Source organism: Larus michahellis, chromosome 9 (genome assembly GCF_964199755.1).
Source record: "Larus michahellis chromosome 9, bLarMic1.1, whole genome shotgun sequence".
Taxonomy (NCBI): Eukaryota; Metazoa; Chordata; class Aves; order Charadriiformes; family Laridae; genus Larus; species Larus michahellis.
Window position 1 is genome coordinate 12,086,013 of NC_133904.1, and position 19,329 is coordinate 12,105,341.

General features: G+C 36.1%; 1 protein-coding gene across 1 annotated transcript in view; it reads right to left on the bottom strand.

Annotated features, from left to right (window-relative positions):
• Positions 1 to 12,968, bottom strand: part of FGF7 (fibroblast growth factor 7) — a 29,890-nt gene extending 16,922 nt beyond the window's left edge. Inside the window, exons 1-2 of the mRNA XM_074601347.1 lie at positions 12,778 to 12,968; positions 11,696 to 11,890 (exon numbers count right to left, since the gene is read on the bottom strand). Coding sequence (XP_074457448.1) covers positions 11,696 to 11,890; positions 12,778 to 12,817 — 235 coding nt within the window. The 5' untranslated portion in view covers positions 12,818 to 12,968. The remainder of the gene's footprint in view (positions 1 to 11,695; positions 11,891 to 12,777) is intronic.
• Positions 12,969 to 19,329: the final 6,361 nt, after the last annotated feature.

The following is a 19,329-nucleotide window of genomic DNA, read 5'->3' on the forward strand; positions in this document are numbered from 1 at the left end:
CTATTAATGATAGTTCTCTATAGTTCACCAGTAAGTCAATACAAAGAAAACGGTCATATTTTGACTGTATGTTGAAAAGAGCTAATTCTGTACTTCTCAACAATTACTTTCTCATGTTGATTACATCTCTGTGTTGCTGAGAATGTATTTCAATCAAATACCATGCACACAGGGAAGGAAATATTTTTTTTCATGTAGAAATCTATGTTAATGAAATAAATATGGCACAGTCTGCACATCAGAATTTTTAGTGCAATACCACCTGTGAGGTAAATTGCAGCACATATGATTACAATAGATGATGTATATATAATTCTTTAGGGATCCACTAACAGAGGCTAGTTTGGGATGCGGCTGCCAGATAGCTGCTAAGGGGAAAACAGAGAAAGAAACCATCCCACTGTGATGGGTCTGGAGCTGGAAAAGAGTAAACTCATGAAACAGGAGCCATAACTAGCAATTCTACTTTGCTAAGCTGAGTTCAACTGAAAGTACCCATAACTGCATTGCTGAAGTATGAACGAGAAGTCAATATAATCAGTTGTGATCAAAAATCTTCAATATTTACAGTGCTGTATACAGGCAGAAATATCCTGCATTTTCCTTCGTTGCCTACAGTGGGGCTACAATACATTCTAGTTTTGGAATTCACGTTGTTAATTGTTTGGGAAAATAAGCATGATTACTTTCATGTGCAATTTGTACAAAACTAATGTTTGTTAAATATTCTCATATATGGATAAGTATACCCCAAACAAAATGGTATCACAGACAGAAAAAAGTGAAGAGCTAATGTGAAGAGGGAGAAAGGGAAAAAAGGCTTTTGTAATGGCAGTCATATATTTTAATTTATCCTTAGCAGGGAAAAAAAACTGTGTATCTTATGGATACAAGATGATCACTTGCAAGTGATTAGGAGAAAGTCAGGAAATATGGGTTCTATTATTTATTTTGTCTCACGCAGTTGCATAACAGTGGCTACTTGCACATTTTTGAAAATACCATCTGAAGTGATTTAGAAATGTAAGTACCATATATATGCTGTGGGGTTTAGACATAAGTTTTGCTTTTTGAAATGTAACTTGAAATGTCCCTTGAGTACTTGTCAGCACTTTTAGAAAATTGTCTCTGGGACAGAGACAGATCCTATCTGAAAAGGACAATGTACAGACAATACTGACTTGTGTTTAATAAGTATTTTGTTATATAAGAAGAAAAAGTGGGATTAGTATTTAATTTTATTTTGACAAAGATAGGTATTTATAACATTCCAAATGTTAAACAGTTCTGAATGATTTCTCCATTAATTTCTCACAATAATTATGATAAATATATCTTCTATCACTAGATCATTTTCTGCTTAAATGATACGGCCATTGAAACTCATCACGTTCTCTTAAATATAGTTGGATCAGAGCTAGGCTGTTCACCGCCTTACTAAATTAGGGGGTTATGCCTCATATGTTATGAATCATCTGAAAAATTCTGCTTTTGGTCTAGTTCGGTCTAATGTTATTTTTATCATTTTGGTATAGACCGGTTTTCCTTCCAGTGCTCCTTCTGGATGAAAGTGCCGTTTCAGAAATTCTCATTAAATTATTCAGAACGTGCCCTAGAACAATATGATTAAAATAGATGGATTCAAATTCAAAACACTGGATTACTTAGCTAAAAAAATTAGCAGAGCATGATTTCCTTGAAAGATGTGGTAATAGTTTCCTAGAAAGATGTGGTAATCTTTTTTTTTTTCCTTTAATTTTGCTGCATGACAGTTACGTTCAGTAATATAGACTGAATTTCCCAAGTCACACTCAGTTGCAGTCAGAAATGAAGTCATATTAAGTAATTTTAGTTTGGTATTTATAATCAAGTAGCCTGAGCACCAGTTTGCTGATTTGAACCTTCTGATTGAGATTGGTGTATGCTAATTTAAAAGAATCGTTTTATTAATACCTGTATTATTTTCACTGCTCAACTTAAGGGGAATTTAAAGGGACAGGTATAAGTCCCCAGTAAGGACTCTTGACATTTACTTTATAATTTGAGCAGACCCTTGTAAGGCTACTCTCAAAATTCATGTAACATTTTGTTTCCTTTGAACTAATAAATATTAACTACAAACTCCAATAACAATTCACCCAAATATATGGCTGTTGCACTATTAGTAAGGTAGGAAACATGCCAGACTGTTTGTCTTTTACAGCCTTAATAAGAAAACTTCCTGACTGCTGACAGAGGTGCTCAGACGGACCGCTCAGCACTCAAACCCATGGTGCCAGTGCTGTAGTGGTGGCAGGACAGAGGCTCAGAACACCTGTGTAATTGATTACATTAGTAAGTGGGAGGAAGGAAGGCATAGCCAGCCCCTTGTAGCTGGCCAGCAGCGAGAGAGGAGGGTCCCTTACAGGCTCCATGTGCTTCCCACTCTGGTTTTCTCCACGTTTATTATGTTGTCTCTTACCTGATGAGGTAGGTGGTAGTATTTGTTTCCTGACTGGTCTTTTTGGAATCACAATTTGGACATAAGGTATCAGAAGGTTTCTTTCTTTTTTCTGACTTGTATACAGTGTTTTAGACCACTCTAAAGAAGAATTTTCTTGCCCTGGAAGTTTTGTACCTTTTAATTTGGTTTTAGTTTTCAGCCTTTGTTGGAAACACTGGCCAGGATCTCCATGCTCAATAAAAAACATAGAAGGTTCAGTTAGAAGAATGGAGCTTACTTTAATGGGGAGAATGGCTTTTTGTCACCAGTTAGTTTGAAATAGCCTCTTGAAGCTGTATCCAATTTAGTTTTTGATTAGTAACAACATTGTAGGCAGAGTACTGTTTGAGTATTTGTTTTTCATATGTTGTCAGACATGGTCTGAGTACGTCATGGAGATTTCATACTATGTTATAGCACAGTATTGCTAAGATGATGCTAAACTAATGCAAGCGACAGTGCCGTGTGGGGAATTTAATTGGTGATATTCTCACTTTGGGCACAGGTATTTGTCCCTGTCCTTATGTAAAGGTAGTATTACAGTTTTTTGCTGAAGCCTTGGAAGTGATATGGCTGTGATGACTTCAAGGCTTCTCAGGTGTAGCTTCCCCACATAAGCCAACATAAAGAACCCCTGCTGAGGAAGATCTTGTACTGGCCTTTCCCACAGCACAAATCTGTCCCTTATTGCAAGGTGGCCCTAACAAGCAAGTCTTGTTACTTGAGTCATTATGTGCTGGACTTACATAGCTAGTTCCCTAAATCCGTGTAAAATCTCACCAATAAGCACTCAAGAACTGGATTTCTTTGTATCATCTTGCATATTATGTGCAGTCCCTGAGCTGCATAGGCTATACCAAAGGAAATAAATTAGCACGGTGGAATAAAAGTTGCTTTTGCTGGTGAAAGTTGCACTTTCCAATTGTACTGGTACTGGCTGCACTCTCTAGGATTCAGTTATCCTTTCTATTTTACTTCAGAGTTTCTTTCAGGGAGTACAACTCTTGTTTTCACAAGGTCTTTGCTGCAGAAGCTACACGAGCACCAGATGGAATCAGTCCATTCCCCACTATGTGCTCCCTTATTCCCTTGACTTAGCTAGATCCACGTTTTCTCCCAAATCTGTCTGCTTAGTGGCTACCTAGAGTGCCTCAACATTGCCACCCTTAGAGCTCCAAGGGCGAGTCTATCATCATAATGCAATGTTGTGCGTGTGTTACGCAAGAGGCCATAAAGCTCTTGCAGTGAGCATTTCCACACGCCTGACAAGCATCTAAAGTAGATGCCACTACATTGCTTACAGCTGTGCACACAAACAGCCCGCAGAACTATGGCACCAGTTCACCTGAGCAGCTCTGGGACTTCAGCACAGATTCAACACATGCAACCTTTTCAAAATTTCATGTTGATTGTGATTATTTTTTTTTCCCCTAATATCTTCAGCTCTAGTTAATATGTATGTTCATCTATAAGAATTTGTCTTTAACAATCATAAAGGTCTCTAGTTACTTTTCTTTTTCTGCAAACGGTTACTTCCGATTGAAATATCAAATCCTGTTTGATATTTGAAGTTCATAATAAAATCTCATAAAATTAGCACAGGTTATTAATGAAAATATGCTTCTTGTTAGCAGGTGAGGTTTTTTCTGTTTTGAAATACATTACCTTCTAGTTAGACAAATCTAAACATTCCAAGGTATCAAAATGGCCAAGGACAAGTCTGATCAGCTGCTTCTTATAGTCTATAGCACCTCCCAGTGTCTATTAACATGTTTAAAAGAAAGCAAGCCACCTTACCAGAAATGGAAGTAAGGTAAGGCATGTATGCTGTTAAAGGTTGAAGTACTAATGCTAGGAAGCTCCTTTGAAAAAAGCCACTGGTAATGAAGGTTTTCAAAAAGTGTTTTGATCGAAGTGATGGAGATGAGTGGTGTTTGTTACTCCCTATTGAAGTTATTGTGGTTATAAATGCTATGAGATCGTCGTGTTTCCTGTGGTTTTGTTTATAGTTTTGCATTGATCTATCAATGTTCTGACTGTGCTTAATTGTGTAAGATTGCACACTGAAGAAAAATTTCAGTGTTTTTAACAGGATCTCCAGGCTTTTCAATCATTTCATCCTGTTTTTGAATTGTCAGATTCCCATTATAACTTTAAAAGAGCAAATGCTCAGTTGGAATACATTGACACAGCTTTGCTGATGTTAACTGGGATTTACCTGTCTGATTGTCTGACTCAGCCCATTTAGAATATTGTAGTTTTTTGTTGATAAACTGTGCAGGTACTATTCATGTTGTAGGCAGTGTGTGAATACTGTAAAAAAAAAAAAATTCCCATAAGATTTTAATCCTCATCTTGTTCTTTGTTTCAAAAGCTAAATAATAGTCAAGAGAGCGTATTGATTGCATTGGTATTTTTATTGCTTTTTTGGTGTGTTTTCATGAAGTTGTGGGCCACATCTGTGAATATCCACTTCCAACTTTTCAGCACCAATTGTTACAAAGAATTTTTTCCATTTGTATAAATGATGTCATGTGTTATGAAAGTTTTAAAGTGTGACAATTCAGTGCTATGATTGTTAACCTCTATTATGTTATTGCCATAGGAATTTTCACTGTTAACTTTTTTTAATAATGTTTCTAAATTACATACACCAGAAGGCTAACTTGACCTTTCTGTCAGCTCATATCCAGAATTAAAAATTAAAAATAAAGTCAAAGGTCAAAACAGACAATTGAAATACAGTTGCCAAATATAGTCATAGACAGTCAATTATGCAATGAAAGCAGTGTGCCACCCAAGAAGAGTAACAGCCTTCATTTCACTAAACTTATTCTGTTTTGATGAGGAAAGTGTTCCAAAATATACTGCTAGTTGATACATCTTGTAGTGTGGAACAGTCTATTTATATGCTTTAGGATGTCTTGGTCTTCCTGAGCTTTAAGGAAGATGGAGGGGAAAAGCAGCTTTGGTTTGTACTCCAGGATCCTAGAAATCTAAAAAAATCACTTTCATATACTCAAACAATACAGAAGGCTGGAAGCTGTGAAGGGAGGTATCTGGATTTTGGTTTTGTTTTGCAAGACGGACTGTATAAGGAATTAAATTTTCAACCGAATTCTATTTGCCTGTGTCCTTAAGATTCATCTGAGCTGTGTGTGTTTCTGTCCAGCTACTGACTTAAGTTACTTTAGTTAATATTCTATAATAAAAAATATTTAATATCTAGAACACTGACACACAATTATTTTGTAGGTTTGGAAGTTTTTTCACTAATAATTTTTAAAGATTTTACACAGAGGTGAATAATTCTTTTTCATAGAGGCACAGAGAGTTTGAAGAATTTTCCCAAAGTCTGTAAGCAAATTGCTTAAAAGTTTGGATTAGCCTCAACTCTCTAGAGTCTCAGGTCAGGGCCACTTCAGCACATTTTCTTCAGGATGGAGCAATAACGCGCTTAATGATACAATACTGAATTTTTTGTACATTCAGAAATTGTAAACAATGGGGGGAAAAAAGCTGTGGGGGAGAAGGGGCTGCAATTTATCACTTTAAATGTATCCTGTAACTACTCCTGCAGTCAGCTGCTAAACTTGATTGATGGTTCCATAAAAATGCAACATGACTCATTTCTGATAAATCTCAATATTGAGAGATACAGAAAAACTGCCAAGTCACAGCTGAATTACAAAGGTGTATCAAGGTCAAATGAATCAGTTTAAGCATGATGTGTATAGATTCAGCTTAGATGTTTTTCACTGCTCGTACCCCATTTTTGAAGCACACACAGGCAGACGTAGCCCTGTTGGTGTACGTTGGCTTGTGCAACTGCTGCCTGTGCCTGAGCCCAGAGGTTTGGTTCACCCCTCACAGAGCTTATGCAATCGCTTTGTGCTCAGAGTGAGAAGAAAGTGAGTATAAACTGCTACCGTTCTGACTTTACACATATTTTTCAGCTGGTAAATACCACAGAATAGACAAGCTGATGATTCAGGAGGTAAATTGAGAAGTGATGAGCAGTTTTAATTATGTTTTGTGGCACCCCTGTCATACTGTGTCAGTTGAGCGCTGATCTGGGCATTGATACATGAGATCTGAAGAATCTTGCTGCGATGGCTCAAGACTTTACTCCCTCCTTTCTCCTCATTTTCCCCGAAGGGTACTCTTATTGAAAAAGTCAATAGAAGCTGTAACACGGGCATAGCTCAGCTGCTTCTGTTATCTGCATCTTTGCTAAAACCCATCTTCAGCAGCAGTTGATGGTGAAAAGCTGGGATTTGTGATCAGGTAAAGGCTAAGGGATAGGCATAGAGTCTCTTCTGCTGGTTGAAACTTGAAGGGTGGCATCTACCACCAGTGCTAGACAAAGAGCTTGAGAGGGAGCAGGGAAATCAGTTATATTTAGATCTGATCAGTCACTCTAAGAGAGAAAGTCATCCCTGGCACTGTAGGCTAAGTTTTGAGAGGATACACATATATTGCCATGTGGATTAAATCTCTTTCTGTTATAATTGAAAAGATTAGCAGAATACTAATGTGAAGCAAAAGCACTTTCACATTAGTGAAGTTTTGTCTTCTCCTGACACCAATGTATTGGTTGAACCAACAGCCTCTTGAAAAATCAAGGATACAGTCGTAAAGACAAACTTTCTGTTTGGTTGGAACACCCATAACCCTTAACTGAATCTGGTGCATCAATACCTTCCTTGAAATACCTGATTTCCAGATACTGAATCTTCTTGCTCCTCTATATAATGTGTATTTAAGCAACAGAAATAAAATTTATACGGGGCACAGCATACATAGTAAAAAGTATTTAAAAAAGTATAGTAAAAAGTACTAAAAAGTACACATAAAATGCTATTGTAAATAATTTTTATTTCTAAGCAAGTTTGAATATTTAACCACTAAGATGCATATAAAGTGTATTTTGTCATCTGTTAGGGGTTAGGTTTGAACAAAACTGAGTTTAAGTTCATTTAATATCGCTGAAAACTATGACTTGTTGGATTTTTATCAAAATAGGAGTTGTTTTCCAAGACAAAAATTTTAATCAAGATTTCAGCCATTTCATGCCAAGATCTCACTGGACTATCTTTTCTTTTTTTACTTTTTTTTTTGGTTGGCTTTGTCCACTGAAAAGAAGAGGAAATAGGCACTTTCTGGGTTTAGAGCACACATGGAATATGATAGGATCAGACATCTTAGGATTCAGGTTCCGGGAAGGCTTTTTTAGCAACTAAGAGACCCTTTGAAGTCTTTAAAATGAGATTCCAAAGGCAACAGAGCGTGGAAAGTCCTAAAGCATCATCCAGTCGTAGTTGTAAATCCTCTTGGATAGAGTCAAAATAAACTCTGTTTTTTGCTGCCTTTTTCTGAACAAAATAAAATAAAATCTGTGAAAATTAATAAACACAAACTGAAATGAAAGAAGGAGGAAGTGGTATTAAAGAGAGATTTATTTTCTATCCAAGATAAAGAGTTAACAAATTGCCATATTATCTCCAAGATTTGTTCAGTCACTCTCACTTTTTACAATCATGAATTCAAAAAGTCTGTTTTATGTGCCCACTTAGATTATTTTACATGAACAAGATACAAAATTTATTTTCTAATAAGAAGTATATAGTTTAGGCTTAGACCAGGTATAATAGGTTCTCTTGTCAAAGAGAAAATTTTTTATGAATAATGAGAGATTTTTCTGGGTGACCTCATCTCTTGGCTGCTTCCTAATTCTTGCTTTAGTTTTTCAGTGTGTGACTGTCAGTTCTCAGTCTGCCTTTTAGCTTTCACAATGAAAGCAAAGCTGTCAGGTGAAAAGTGATTTCCTCTGCTTAGTGGAGATCACTGTCCTCTGATTTGCTTAGTTTACTCTTGAGTTATCACCTTTATGTCCAGCGGAAGGCTCTACTGTTTTCTGAAATGTGCACAGAATAATATTCTTTCAGGTACCTAACAAACTCATCACTATCGTAAACAGGATTCAACAATTTGCTTTCACTGAAACAGGACACACATTTTTCTTGGACTAGGCAGTTAACTTCTAATGTGTTTTGAAACAAGTGAATGATAAATACAGACTAATTATAATTGGTGATCAAGTATTTAGTTCAATATTTAATTTTGTCATGGAATTTCAACCCACACGCATTTAATACAGTGGCTTTTGAATGAAAATCTTAGGAAAATTTAACACTTTCATTATTTTTGCTGTTACTGTCTTGGGGTGTATATATATTTAATTCTGTAACTCACTAGAGAAGTTTGAAATACAAAGACTAATTCCTTACTGTCTTGGCATTCTCACATTTATAGTCTCAACTGATGAGAGAAGCTCTGTGGATTTTGGCACTTGCCAAAGTTATGGTGAAGTTATCATTCTACAGATATTTCTCAGATTGCTCTTCATTCTATTCATGCTTCACAATTCATGGGCTGAAAACAAGTAATTGACTCTGTCTGCAAAACTGTCAATGCAGCTTCCTTTATGAAACTGAGTTATGATAGTTAAAAATATGATTTTTTTTTCTTGTTTTCATTTTATTTGCACATGGTAGTGATTCAAAAGGGAAAAAGATTCCTTTTATTTATTATGTAAGTGGAAAATTAGGATAAAATAAGAAGATACTTCTGGACCAACACTTTTCATACCCATGGATTAATTTGGCTGCAACTGTGCTGGGATTCCACCCTGAGAAATAGGTCTGATTTACCTTTTACTGACTTTCAGAACTGGAAATCACAGAACAAGAGTATTTGAACACCCAGATTCATACATCTTTGTAATGGGTATGATTTTAAAATGATGCTTTTCAAAAACCCTGGATAAAAATAGCCTGTTTACTCTTCTAATGTTGAAAATTTTGCTTAGGGAAAGTATTGGTCCAGATGGGGATTTTAGGGGGGTTGTTTTGGTTTTTTTTCCCTCTCATATCATATTATTTTCTTTATGGTTATTTTAGTATAGAGCCATAAACACATCTTCAAAAAGGCTTCTTACATATTCTGTTAAAGAGAGGGTACGACAAAAAAGTTTTTCACAATACTAATACTTTTTTAGTTTCTCAGAAAATCTGGCTTATCAGCATACACATTTTTCCCGTCCTCTTTGTCTATATTTTCCTATTCTACTTGTTCCAACAAAAGCATTTGGATATTACTTCCTAGTATACAATAGATAAATTACAGCGTGAGACTTCAACTTAAGATGGTGGGAGAGTTCCCACATACTTTAGTTAAATTTAGTGGAGACAGTTCATCATAGCGCACATCAGTTACCAGATAAACCATTCAAGTATTGATTGGGTTTGCTCCTCATGCTTGTTGCATTTACCAGAAAAAGAATTCATTTTTTTTTCATTGCAACATAAACGTAAGGGTTTAATGACTCAAGGTTGCCCTTCTGTAATTTGTAATAGTTGCCATCACTAAATGTTCATAAAGTGTTCAGAAAACTACAAGAAAATGGATTGCCTTTAGCACAAGATGATATGATGTTCTCTAACGGTTTCACTACAGAACATTTCAGGGTGTCATTAGTGTGCTGCAGCAGCATGGGATCCTGCAGACAATTGGGAACCTTTACTTCAATTTGAAATAATGCTACATTACTAACTAAGTTTTTACTTAAGCATGGAACTAAAAAAGGCAAATTTATATAATTATTCATCTCTATATGCTGTCATAATCTTACAACTTTAAAGTGTTTGTAAATAATAGAAAAAAATGGGTATGGTTTGTACCCAATTTGCAGATAAGTGGGTATTCACTTATCTGCAAAAATGGAGAAGAAACCATTTCAACAGTCAGTAACAGTTTTTCCCAGTGATTTTTACGGGAGCAACATTTCATTTTTAAACTAGCCCTATGGATCTCTATTGTAGCAATATCCTCCTGAAACTCAATGGGAGTCTTCTTGAATGTGGACCAAATCATTTATTTGGCTGCTGGCCATGGGTTGTCTTTCAGAGGAATATGGTTGTTCACTACGTAATAGTGTAGAAGAAAGGAGACATATGGAAACAAATTTTAAAAGAAACAGGAACACTAGTCAATGAAGTTTTAACCACGCAAGTTGCCAGGCAGTCAAAGTAAAGAAATAAATTATGAAGCCAGGCGCATAGCATGCAAAAGTGCTGTTCTTATAGAAAATAAGCAGTCAACTTAAGTTGAAAGCTGAATCACACTAACAGTTCTTGAAGTTTGATTTATTGATTTCTTTTGTTGCTGCTGTTATAAAAAGCAGAATAATATGTACAACCGACATTACAACTATGTTTAATAGCATCATTGGAAATATATTTGTCCTTTCAGTTGTCTATAAACACTAGACCAGCATGTCTCTGGCCCCTTTTCCTTATAATTTTGTTTTGAAATATGCGATGCAATCCTGTGTATTTTCCTGATGTATAAAGTAACATCTTTTGAAGTAGATGTCATATTTCTCTAAATAAACAATACACTTTTAATAACATGAATGCCGAAGAGGCAAAAATAGTGACTGTAAAATTGATGCCTTCAAGTGTAAATGGAAGATATATATGTATTTGTGTGAAAAATAGAGATTCGTAGAACAATTCTTTTTCCAGTTCAAAAATTGTATTTGCTTCAGCTTTGCAAAATATAATATGTCCATTCTCTCTAGATGAGTCATGTTTTTGGAAGAAAGGGGAGAGAATATTTTTCAGCATCATGATCATTGTAATAATGAACTGCAGAAACTATAATAGATTTTGTTCCTGGCTTGGCAAACTATCTAAAAGATTTTGCAAGAGAGTTTACATAATTCTTTCCATTGAACTTTCTAGTATTGCATATGTTTTAATTGTTAACTCAAACACACCAAACTTTTAGGTAGTCTGTGGACTACATAAATGTGGTTTAATGTTTCATAAGTATTTTATGAGCAGAGCCTGTGGTTATACATTTTCATACTTACAACCTTAATTCACTTGTTAAAATAGGCTCTCTGTTTGCTAATCGTTAACAGCTGTAGCTAATACATTAGCAGATCTACAATGTAGTATTTAAAATGACGCATTTCAAAATCAATAACAAATGTCCTGCTGTAGGATTAATTGGAAAACTTGTCTTATACAATGGTCAGCATACTATACAAAACTCTCTTGAAATTACTATAAATCAAGGAATAGGAAAGAATGATGTGTAAATTCAAAAAAACTTAGAAATAGGAAAAGTAAAAATATTACTTACTGTAGTTGTTGTTTGCTTCTCTTGTCCCTTTTACTTTGCCTCGCTTATCAATCCTCATATACCACTGAGTTCGACAGAAAAGTCTTCTCACTCTTACATCCCCCCCTTCCATATAATCATAGCTTCTGGTATGTCGCTCAGGGCTGGAACAGTTCACATTTGTAGCCATTTGCTCTGGAGTCATGTCATTGCAAGCTAAAGATATAGTGCCCATTAGAAAGATAATGTAAAAGTATGATCTGTAGAGCAAAATTGGCAGGATCCATGTCAGTATCCATTTGTGCATTATAGTGCAGTGTTCTGGGTGTTCATGAACAACATAATGAAAATTAAATCTCAAGTAGGCTGTTGCTCTTAGGTCACCGACCTGCCTTCTGTCTTTACGAGTTACAGATTCATTTAAATGAGATTGTTCCCTCTTCTAGAATTCTGATCGTTATTCCTTAATAGTTAATGGCGAAATAGAAGAGCTTCTTAAATATCTCTTCAGTCAGAATATCCTTTAAAGACACAAGTTATAAAAACCTTTGTTGTCGTGACCTTCTGTGCTACTTGAATTTGCTGCTTGCACTGAAAGCAAAAGATCTGTGAGAAAAGGTGCATGTATAAGTCTTTATGCTCAATTGTTACAAACGTGCAAGGATACATTATGCTACTGAAAAGTACTATACATAAATGTACGACATTTAAAAATACGCAAACATATATACAATAGATACCTCTCTCACAACTTTTTACATAAACAGACATTTAAACTGATTGTAAACATAGTTCTGTCTTCATTTTTAAGTCCTTCCAAAAAATCTCTTATTGACTCAATTGTACTACTTTCTCATGCATGGTAAAAGTCTGCTGATTACTTTGTACCGATATATTCACTATTAGCAAAATCTATCGGATAACTTCTCTTTAGTTCAAATTTCAAAATAGACCTCATAGTCTTAGCCCTGTATTTACATTCCTACCCTTTTCAGTTATTAATAGAAATAGTTTTCTTAATGCTTTTTTAGCATCTAGCATATACAAATGAAGAAAAAAGCTATTACAAACTGTTGAATGTTCTTGTAAAGGACAGAACTTACTTGTTCCTGTTGACAAGAGCTGGATACCCAAGTATTCCATTGCTGTTGTCTGCTTTTTGCAACATGAGACACTCTACTGTAGCTACAAACTTTCTCAGCTCAGAAAGACTCCACCAGAATTATAATTGTTTCCATAAATCAACACGCTGGAGAGATGGTGTGTATGTGCTTATGCGTGCGCGTGCATGTGTGTGTTGAGCCTGTTGTTCAGTCCTTTTCGATAAATACCTTTGCTGACCTCACTTGGAAGCAATTAGAATTTAACCAGTCAGCTGTCAGTTGAGTGCACGGACAAAAATAAAAGGAGACTCGCATTGTACCGTGTCCAATGGTCATCAGAGGGAGCTATGTACATAGTTTATACTTTAAATCTCCAAGAATCTACTTTCTAAAAACATATATTCCGTGGTGTGTGGGTAGAATTGCTTCGCATGCTAGCTAGTGTTGCTGTGCTTTGATTTAGATCAGTATTTTTCTGTCCTTAAAAAAATCCTCCCCCTCTCTTTCGTACACACACACTTATCTCAGTTTGCTTTCAAATCTATTCTGCAGTTTAGTGGATTCATAGGCTGCTTAGTGCCTTTCTGATGGGTATGTGAAACATGTGGGTCCATTATGTACCGTGGAGAAGGGTGTGCTGTGGCCATTATAGATCACGCAGTATATTTTTATATCATGGACTTGGAAAGAGGAACAAATGCACTGAGATTTTTATTTGATCAGCCACTAGGTGAAAATGAGAATGTATATTTGGATGTTTCAAAGTCTGACATTCGAACACAGCCTTTTCAGCATGAAGGAAAAATTACTACTAGGGCACAGCCTTCCTTAGCATATGTAATTATTAGTTCTTGAAATTCACAACACAAGAACGAAATGTTGTGGCGGCAATGCAAGAAAAACTCTTATACGCATACCAGCCAATGGGTGACCAGCAGGCTTAAAATACAGAGAATCAAAATGATGGGTAGATAAGCCTGCTTTTCTCCTTCTGTATGCTTATTTCCATCTTTGGCCCCAGTCTGCTATCCACAGTCCACGTTCCATTTCACCCTTAAATTCTGTTGAGTTTCTGGTGAATGTATTTTTAAAACATACTGAAGCTAAGTTTTCAAAAGCTCCTTATCCTGTTTAATATCCACGCTGTTGATGTGACTACACCTCAGACCCTTTAGTAAATAATAGTAACAAGGAAAGTTTGGAATTAATCCTCACACTAAGAATAGTTTGCTTACCTTTAGTTGTCTCTACTTGATAATATAATGCAGTTTATCATTCCCTGCTTTTATCTGCCCCCTTCCCCTACAGAAGTAACCTGTAGAGGCAGTTAAAAATCATAGAGAGTACATATGTGCCACCTTGTGGTGAGGGGGACAGAAGTAAATTGGGGTTTTTCCACTGGAGTGATCCAAAATGAGTGTAAAGGTGTATGGCACCAGGCACCTTTGTATTACTCAGCCTTTCCTATACACAAACACAGAGAATGAGTCATTTCCTTCCTTGACATCCTCAACTTCCTTCTCAGCACCCACTTGGATTAATCCAGTTTGTTACTCACTTTACAGTGGTTTTTTAGCCACTTTCATTCTTGTCGTTATCTCCATTTCAGCATATTGGGCTGTTCCCCATATTGTGTGGCTCAGCCTAATTTTCCTAGTTCAGCGAAAGGCTCGACGCATGCACCTTTGCGATATGAAAGGTACAACGCTTAGGGCTTTCAAAGGCTGGATGCCTGCAGTAGATATGCAAAGAAGTGGCTTGTTAACCCTTGTAAACTGTGAAAACAGCTATTTCCAGTTTGACTTGTATCTTGTTAACCCATGACCACCGTTCTGACAAGAAGTGGGGACTGAAGTGATTTATCCCAGTTGCAGTTTTCCAGTACACTTGCTGGATTTATATCCGTATGTTCTCTGATCCATTCCACAGTCTGAATTCAGAATGACAGCAATGAAAAAAATTTGTGGTATTCAAAAGGCTTATCTGTTGTGTATTATAAAGAAAGCAATCAAGGATAAAAAGTAATCTGTGTTCTACTTGGGAAAGTAGGCTGCAAGTAGAAGCGTTTTTGGAAATATTCTGAGTCTTTTATGTGCAATACCAACTTTCACCTTTCGCTTTCAGATCCATACTCTTTGATTTTTCTTTTTCCTTGTTTACTTATTGTTTCTGACAGTTAGTAGCAGGAGAAAAAAATACATACCTGAGGTTTTGGTTCCAGAAAGCTGGAGCTACTGCTGCTCCAGGCATAGGCATGTATTTCTCTTGGCTTCGAAAAAATAAATCACTTGTAAGTGATTTACACTGTAAGTGTGTTTTTTTTAAGTGGTGCTTCAGTTCAGATCTTTATGAAGTTTTGTATTTAGAATAAATGAAAAGCAGCTTAAATAAGGCACTAGCTGTAAATTTAGTCAGTGAACAATGCAGTTAATCTTTAATTACTGCTGATAACGTTCATGTCCTCACATTTTCTAATTATAGAGTAACTGTTTTCCACAATGCTTTAACTGCAGTTTTATTTAATCACACAGTTTTATGTCTTGCTATACAACAAGTACAACTGCATCTTTTTTAATGAAAGAATGCCATCTTGGTCTGCATATGCAAGTCAGGATTCCTTGCATAAATCTCTGACCCCTTGTACAATCCAACCCACTCCTGTTTAAACCAAGCACCACTAATACCTCTCTCAAATTGAACTGGTTTAATGTTATGGAAAATTTATCTTGACTGGCACTTCTTCCTCTACCTTCTGACAACTGTGCATGCCCAGGGCTTTGCAAATCCAACCCCGAGGGAGTCCTTACTGATATATAGAAATTGTCTAGCTAAAATGCTAGTGATCTTGGGTTTCGTTTCTTTGGTGAGACTGTACTTGAAGAAATGTGTCCAAGTATCAGGACCCCATGAAAATGTGCAAAATACACATGCTGTAACCCATCCTTTCATATTTAAACCTGCCACCTTTTCGTTACCCCGTGCATTGGTTCCTGCTTCCTAGCTGATAGACGGTTGTCCGCAGCGCTGCTACAGTGCACATGCTGAAAAGAAAAAAGTGGAAATGAGTCGCAAGCACTTTGCTTCCAATTATGCATGTTGTGCATAGGCCTCCAGTTCAAATAGAAACAGTTTAATAAAGTCTATTCGCTTTTCCCTCATATAGGAAATTACTTTTAGTCCTTTTAGATGAAAACGTGAGTGTGGGGATCCATGCTTTCCTCATCTCCAGACTGGCCTCTTGTAATGTGTACTGACCAGGTTTGGCACTGGGTCATGAATGCGACTTTTTAAAAAAAAAAACTCCATTTCATCCAGTTTGCCCTCAGGGCTACACATACCTGCTAAGAAACTATCATTCTGCTGCTCCTTGTTCCCTGATCCATTTCAAATTTGCTTTAGAACATCTTCCAGAACTTTCAGGATTTAAGACAGTAGAAAGATAAAAAACTCTTTATCAAACTTAAAACCTGAGATGTTGGGTTTTAATGCCCTGCAGAAATAGCTAAAACGGGATTGGAAGGTCCTACAGAAAAAATTCGGTAGATGTGAAGGCGCTAAATGTTCTCATGGTTAAATCCTTATCCTTAGTCTCCTGATCTCAGAAATCAGGATTAGGTAAAGGTTGACTTTTGATACGTACAAAAGATACAAGAAAAGTGCTACTGTTTGTGCAAATCTTCTGTCAACATTAATATCTGAAAAACACTGCCACATGCATGCAAAATAAACTCATTTAACAAGGTGGTAAAAACTAAAGAGAGATGAGGAACATGGCACTTCAGTTTGGATTTATCTTTTCAGGTTGTAAACTTAAGCGCAAATTTAAGATTAAAAACCATAATTATGAATCCTTTGTCTGCCTGCCTATAAGAATGTCTTTTTGTTCTTGGTAACTGGTATGACTTATTAAAATCGTATTGAAAAGACAACAATAAATTTTTCCTAGCAGTTTTCAAAACAGATCCCTTAAACATCATTCATTTCTTTGTTTCCTTCTATTCATTGAGATCATATTGAGCTGATTTAAATCTACAGGAAAATTGGAATGGGATGCAGTAGATACCAAAAAAACCCAAACTATCAAATAGTTGACAACTATATAACAACTTCCTTTTTTTGCTAATTAGCTACAGCAAATGTTTTTTATATTACTTATTTTAGGGAAAACAAAGGCTGGGAATACCTTAGCTCACTCAGTAATAAACTTCAAAGGTAAAGCCATCCAGGCTTTTTTCACTAGGACAATGGAGTATCATGATACCGACTTTTGAAGGGGTTAGAATAAAAAAAGAACGCAAAGGCAGTCAGATGAATCCTTCCTTTCTGAATGGAGTCTGCAGAACTTTGCTGAAGTATCTTCTTAAAAACTTGCAGAAAACTATTGTTCCTATGACTTTACATGTAATCATTAAATTTTACATTAGTAGCAATAAATATAAAATAAAGTATTCATGCTTAGCTTTTAACTCATTGTAGCTATACATAGCTATGAATATTGCATATAATTCAAGACTGGATTATGCAAATTACTTCTGTGTTTTTTCTTATTAAGTGATCAAACAAGCTAGCCATTTTTAACCCTTCACATAGGTCCATATATAGCATAACTATTATTATTTAATTTAGCTGGTGGTTAAATGTTTTATGGACCATATAAAAATAATTTATGAATAACATCTAAAGCAAGAATAGAGCTTTGTTACCAGGATGCCGTTATTATCCTGTCTATCTGCTGTTCTTTTAATCTTAGGAAACAATTTTATTTCCTTCTAATTGGGGCCCGCCTGAAGGCAGATTTTGGAGGACAGTTTTCAGCCTTTTTGGGTTTTTTTATAGTTTTGAAACTGTGGCTTCACTGATCCGCTACTACTATCTGTATACCTCATTGAACAAAGGTTGATTGAGAATAAGAATGGAAAACTATCCTCTTATTCAAATATTTCTTTATAACTCTAATTAAAATCTAGTCATGGAAAAGAACTAGATTTTTGGTCCTCTCTTTGATTTGCACAAGTTGCACTCCTTGGTTAAACCACAATAAAGCTGAAATTATTAGTAGACTTCCAGTAACTACCTGTTGGCACCTAGTTAAATGGCAGTGCCCTAAGCACTGCACTTTCTGCTGTAAAGATGCTACCAGTTAAAGTCAGAAAGAAAAGACTGTTAAAATTATTAGTAAAAATGTACGGCAAGTATAACGGCACATGACTTAAAATCTTAAATATATATATACCTATACATAATTAAAGGACTTGCAATATCACTTAGTAGTAGGTAACCTTACACGTATAACTGAAAGTGAGCTGGCTGTGTAGAAAGAAGAGATAGCAATTAGTCGGACTTTGGGGGAAAATGCTTTGGGTGTGAGAGCCCTAGGGTTTAATTAGGAGATTAGGATTGGGCACACCCAGGAAGAAAGAGGCCAGCACCGAAGAGAGAAACTTCAGAAGAGGAACTGGGGGAATTTGAGGAAGGGACAGGGACCTAAGTATGGAGACTGTGAGTCAGTAGACAAGGAAATAAAACGGGAACATTTCCAAAATCCTGAAGTGAAATGAAGCTTTACAGAGAAGCAATTTCTTCAGCTGCCCATGGGCCTACACTGCAACTCTTTTGGCGTGGCCCAAAATATTAGGTGCCTCTGTGTGCTTACAGCTGCCTTCTACAGCAGGGAGTTCCCCCAATTAAATAGGCATGAGAGATCCAATATATGGTGCCCCTATAGCATACTGTAGATGTGAAAATGCTCCTGTGGTGGAATTTTAAAAGCCTAGGCTCACACATATACACACTCTACATTGAAACATTATTAATGCTGTGAAGTAAAATACTCAAAAGGTATGAAGTACTAGTTATCCATCTTGTGCATTAACTCAGGGAGGGAACTTGTGAAGAAAAGAATGATGATAAAAATTAAAGTCTATATCATAGTACATACTCACAAACACAACCAAACCAAAGTTGTGAAAGTAAGCTCTTGGCATCTCCCTATACTTCAGCAAGTCCAGCATTTCACCTGAGGTTTAACGTGGATTCCTTCTTCATGATTCTATGTTATTTGCAAGTGTCTTAAGTCTTGAGATTTAACAAGATGTTTTTTTCAGTGGCTTGCTCTTTTCTATACAAAGTAGGCAATAACGCAGATTGGTATAATCAGCACAAATGCGAAATAACAAAATGTGACACTGGATATGACAGAAATGCTACTGGATTATTACTGTGTATTTAATACTTGATTTTAGGAAACAGCTGGAGTAAGACCTTTCCTAACCTTCAGCTAATTATATGGCCTATTATTACATGTGTTCTAAAAGCAAAATAATGTAGGGGAGAAGTGCACCGTTCCCCTGCAAAGCTGTGCTGTTTGCAGAGAGTTAAAAACCTCGGTAGATTCGGAACAAGAGCAATTCTCTGTAATGATTGCATTTTTTATTACCCATCTGTCAGAGACAGGGACACCACTTAGTCACAAAAATGTAAGGTTTTCCAGATGTTTACCATTTGAATGGTAGATAAGCATTTGCTGAACTGAGGGAATCTAATAAAAGGGTG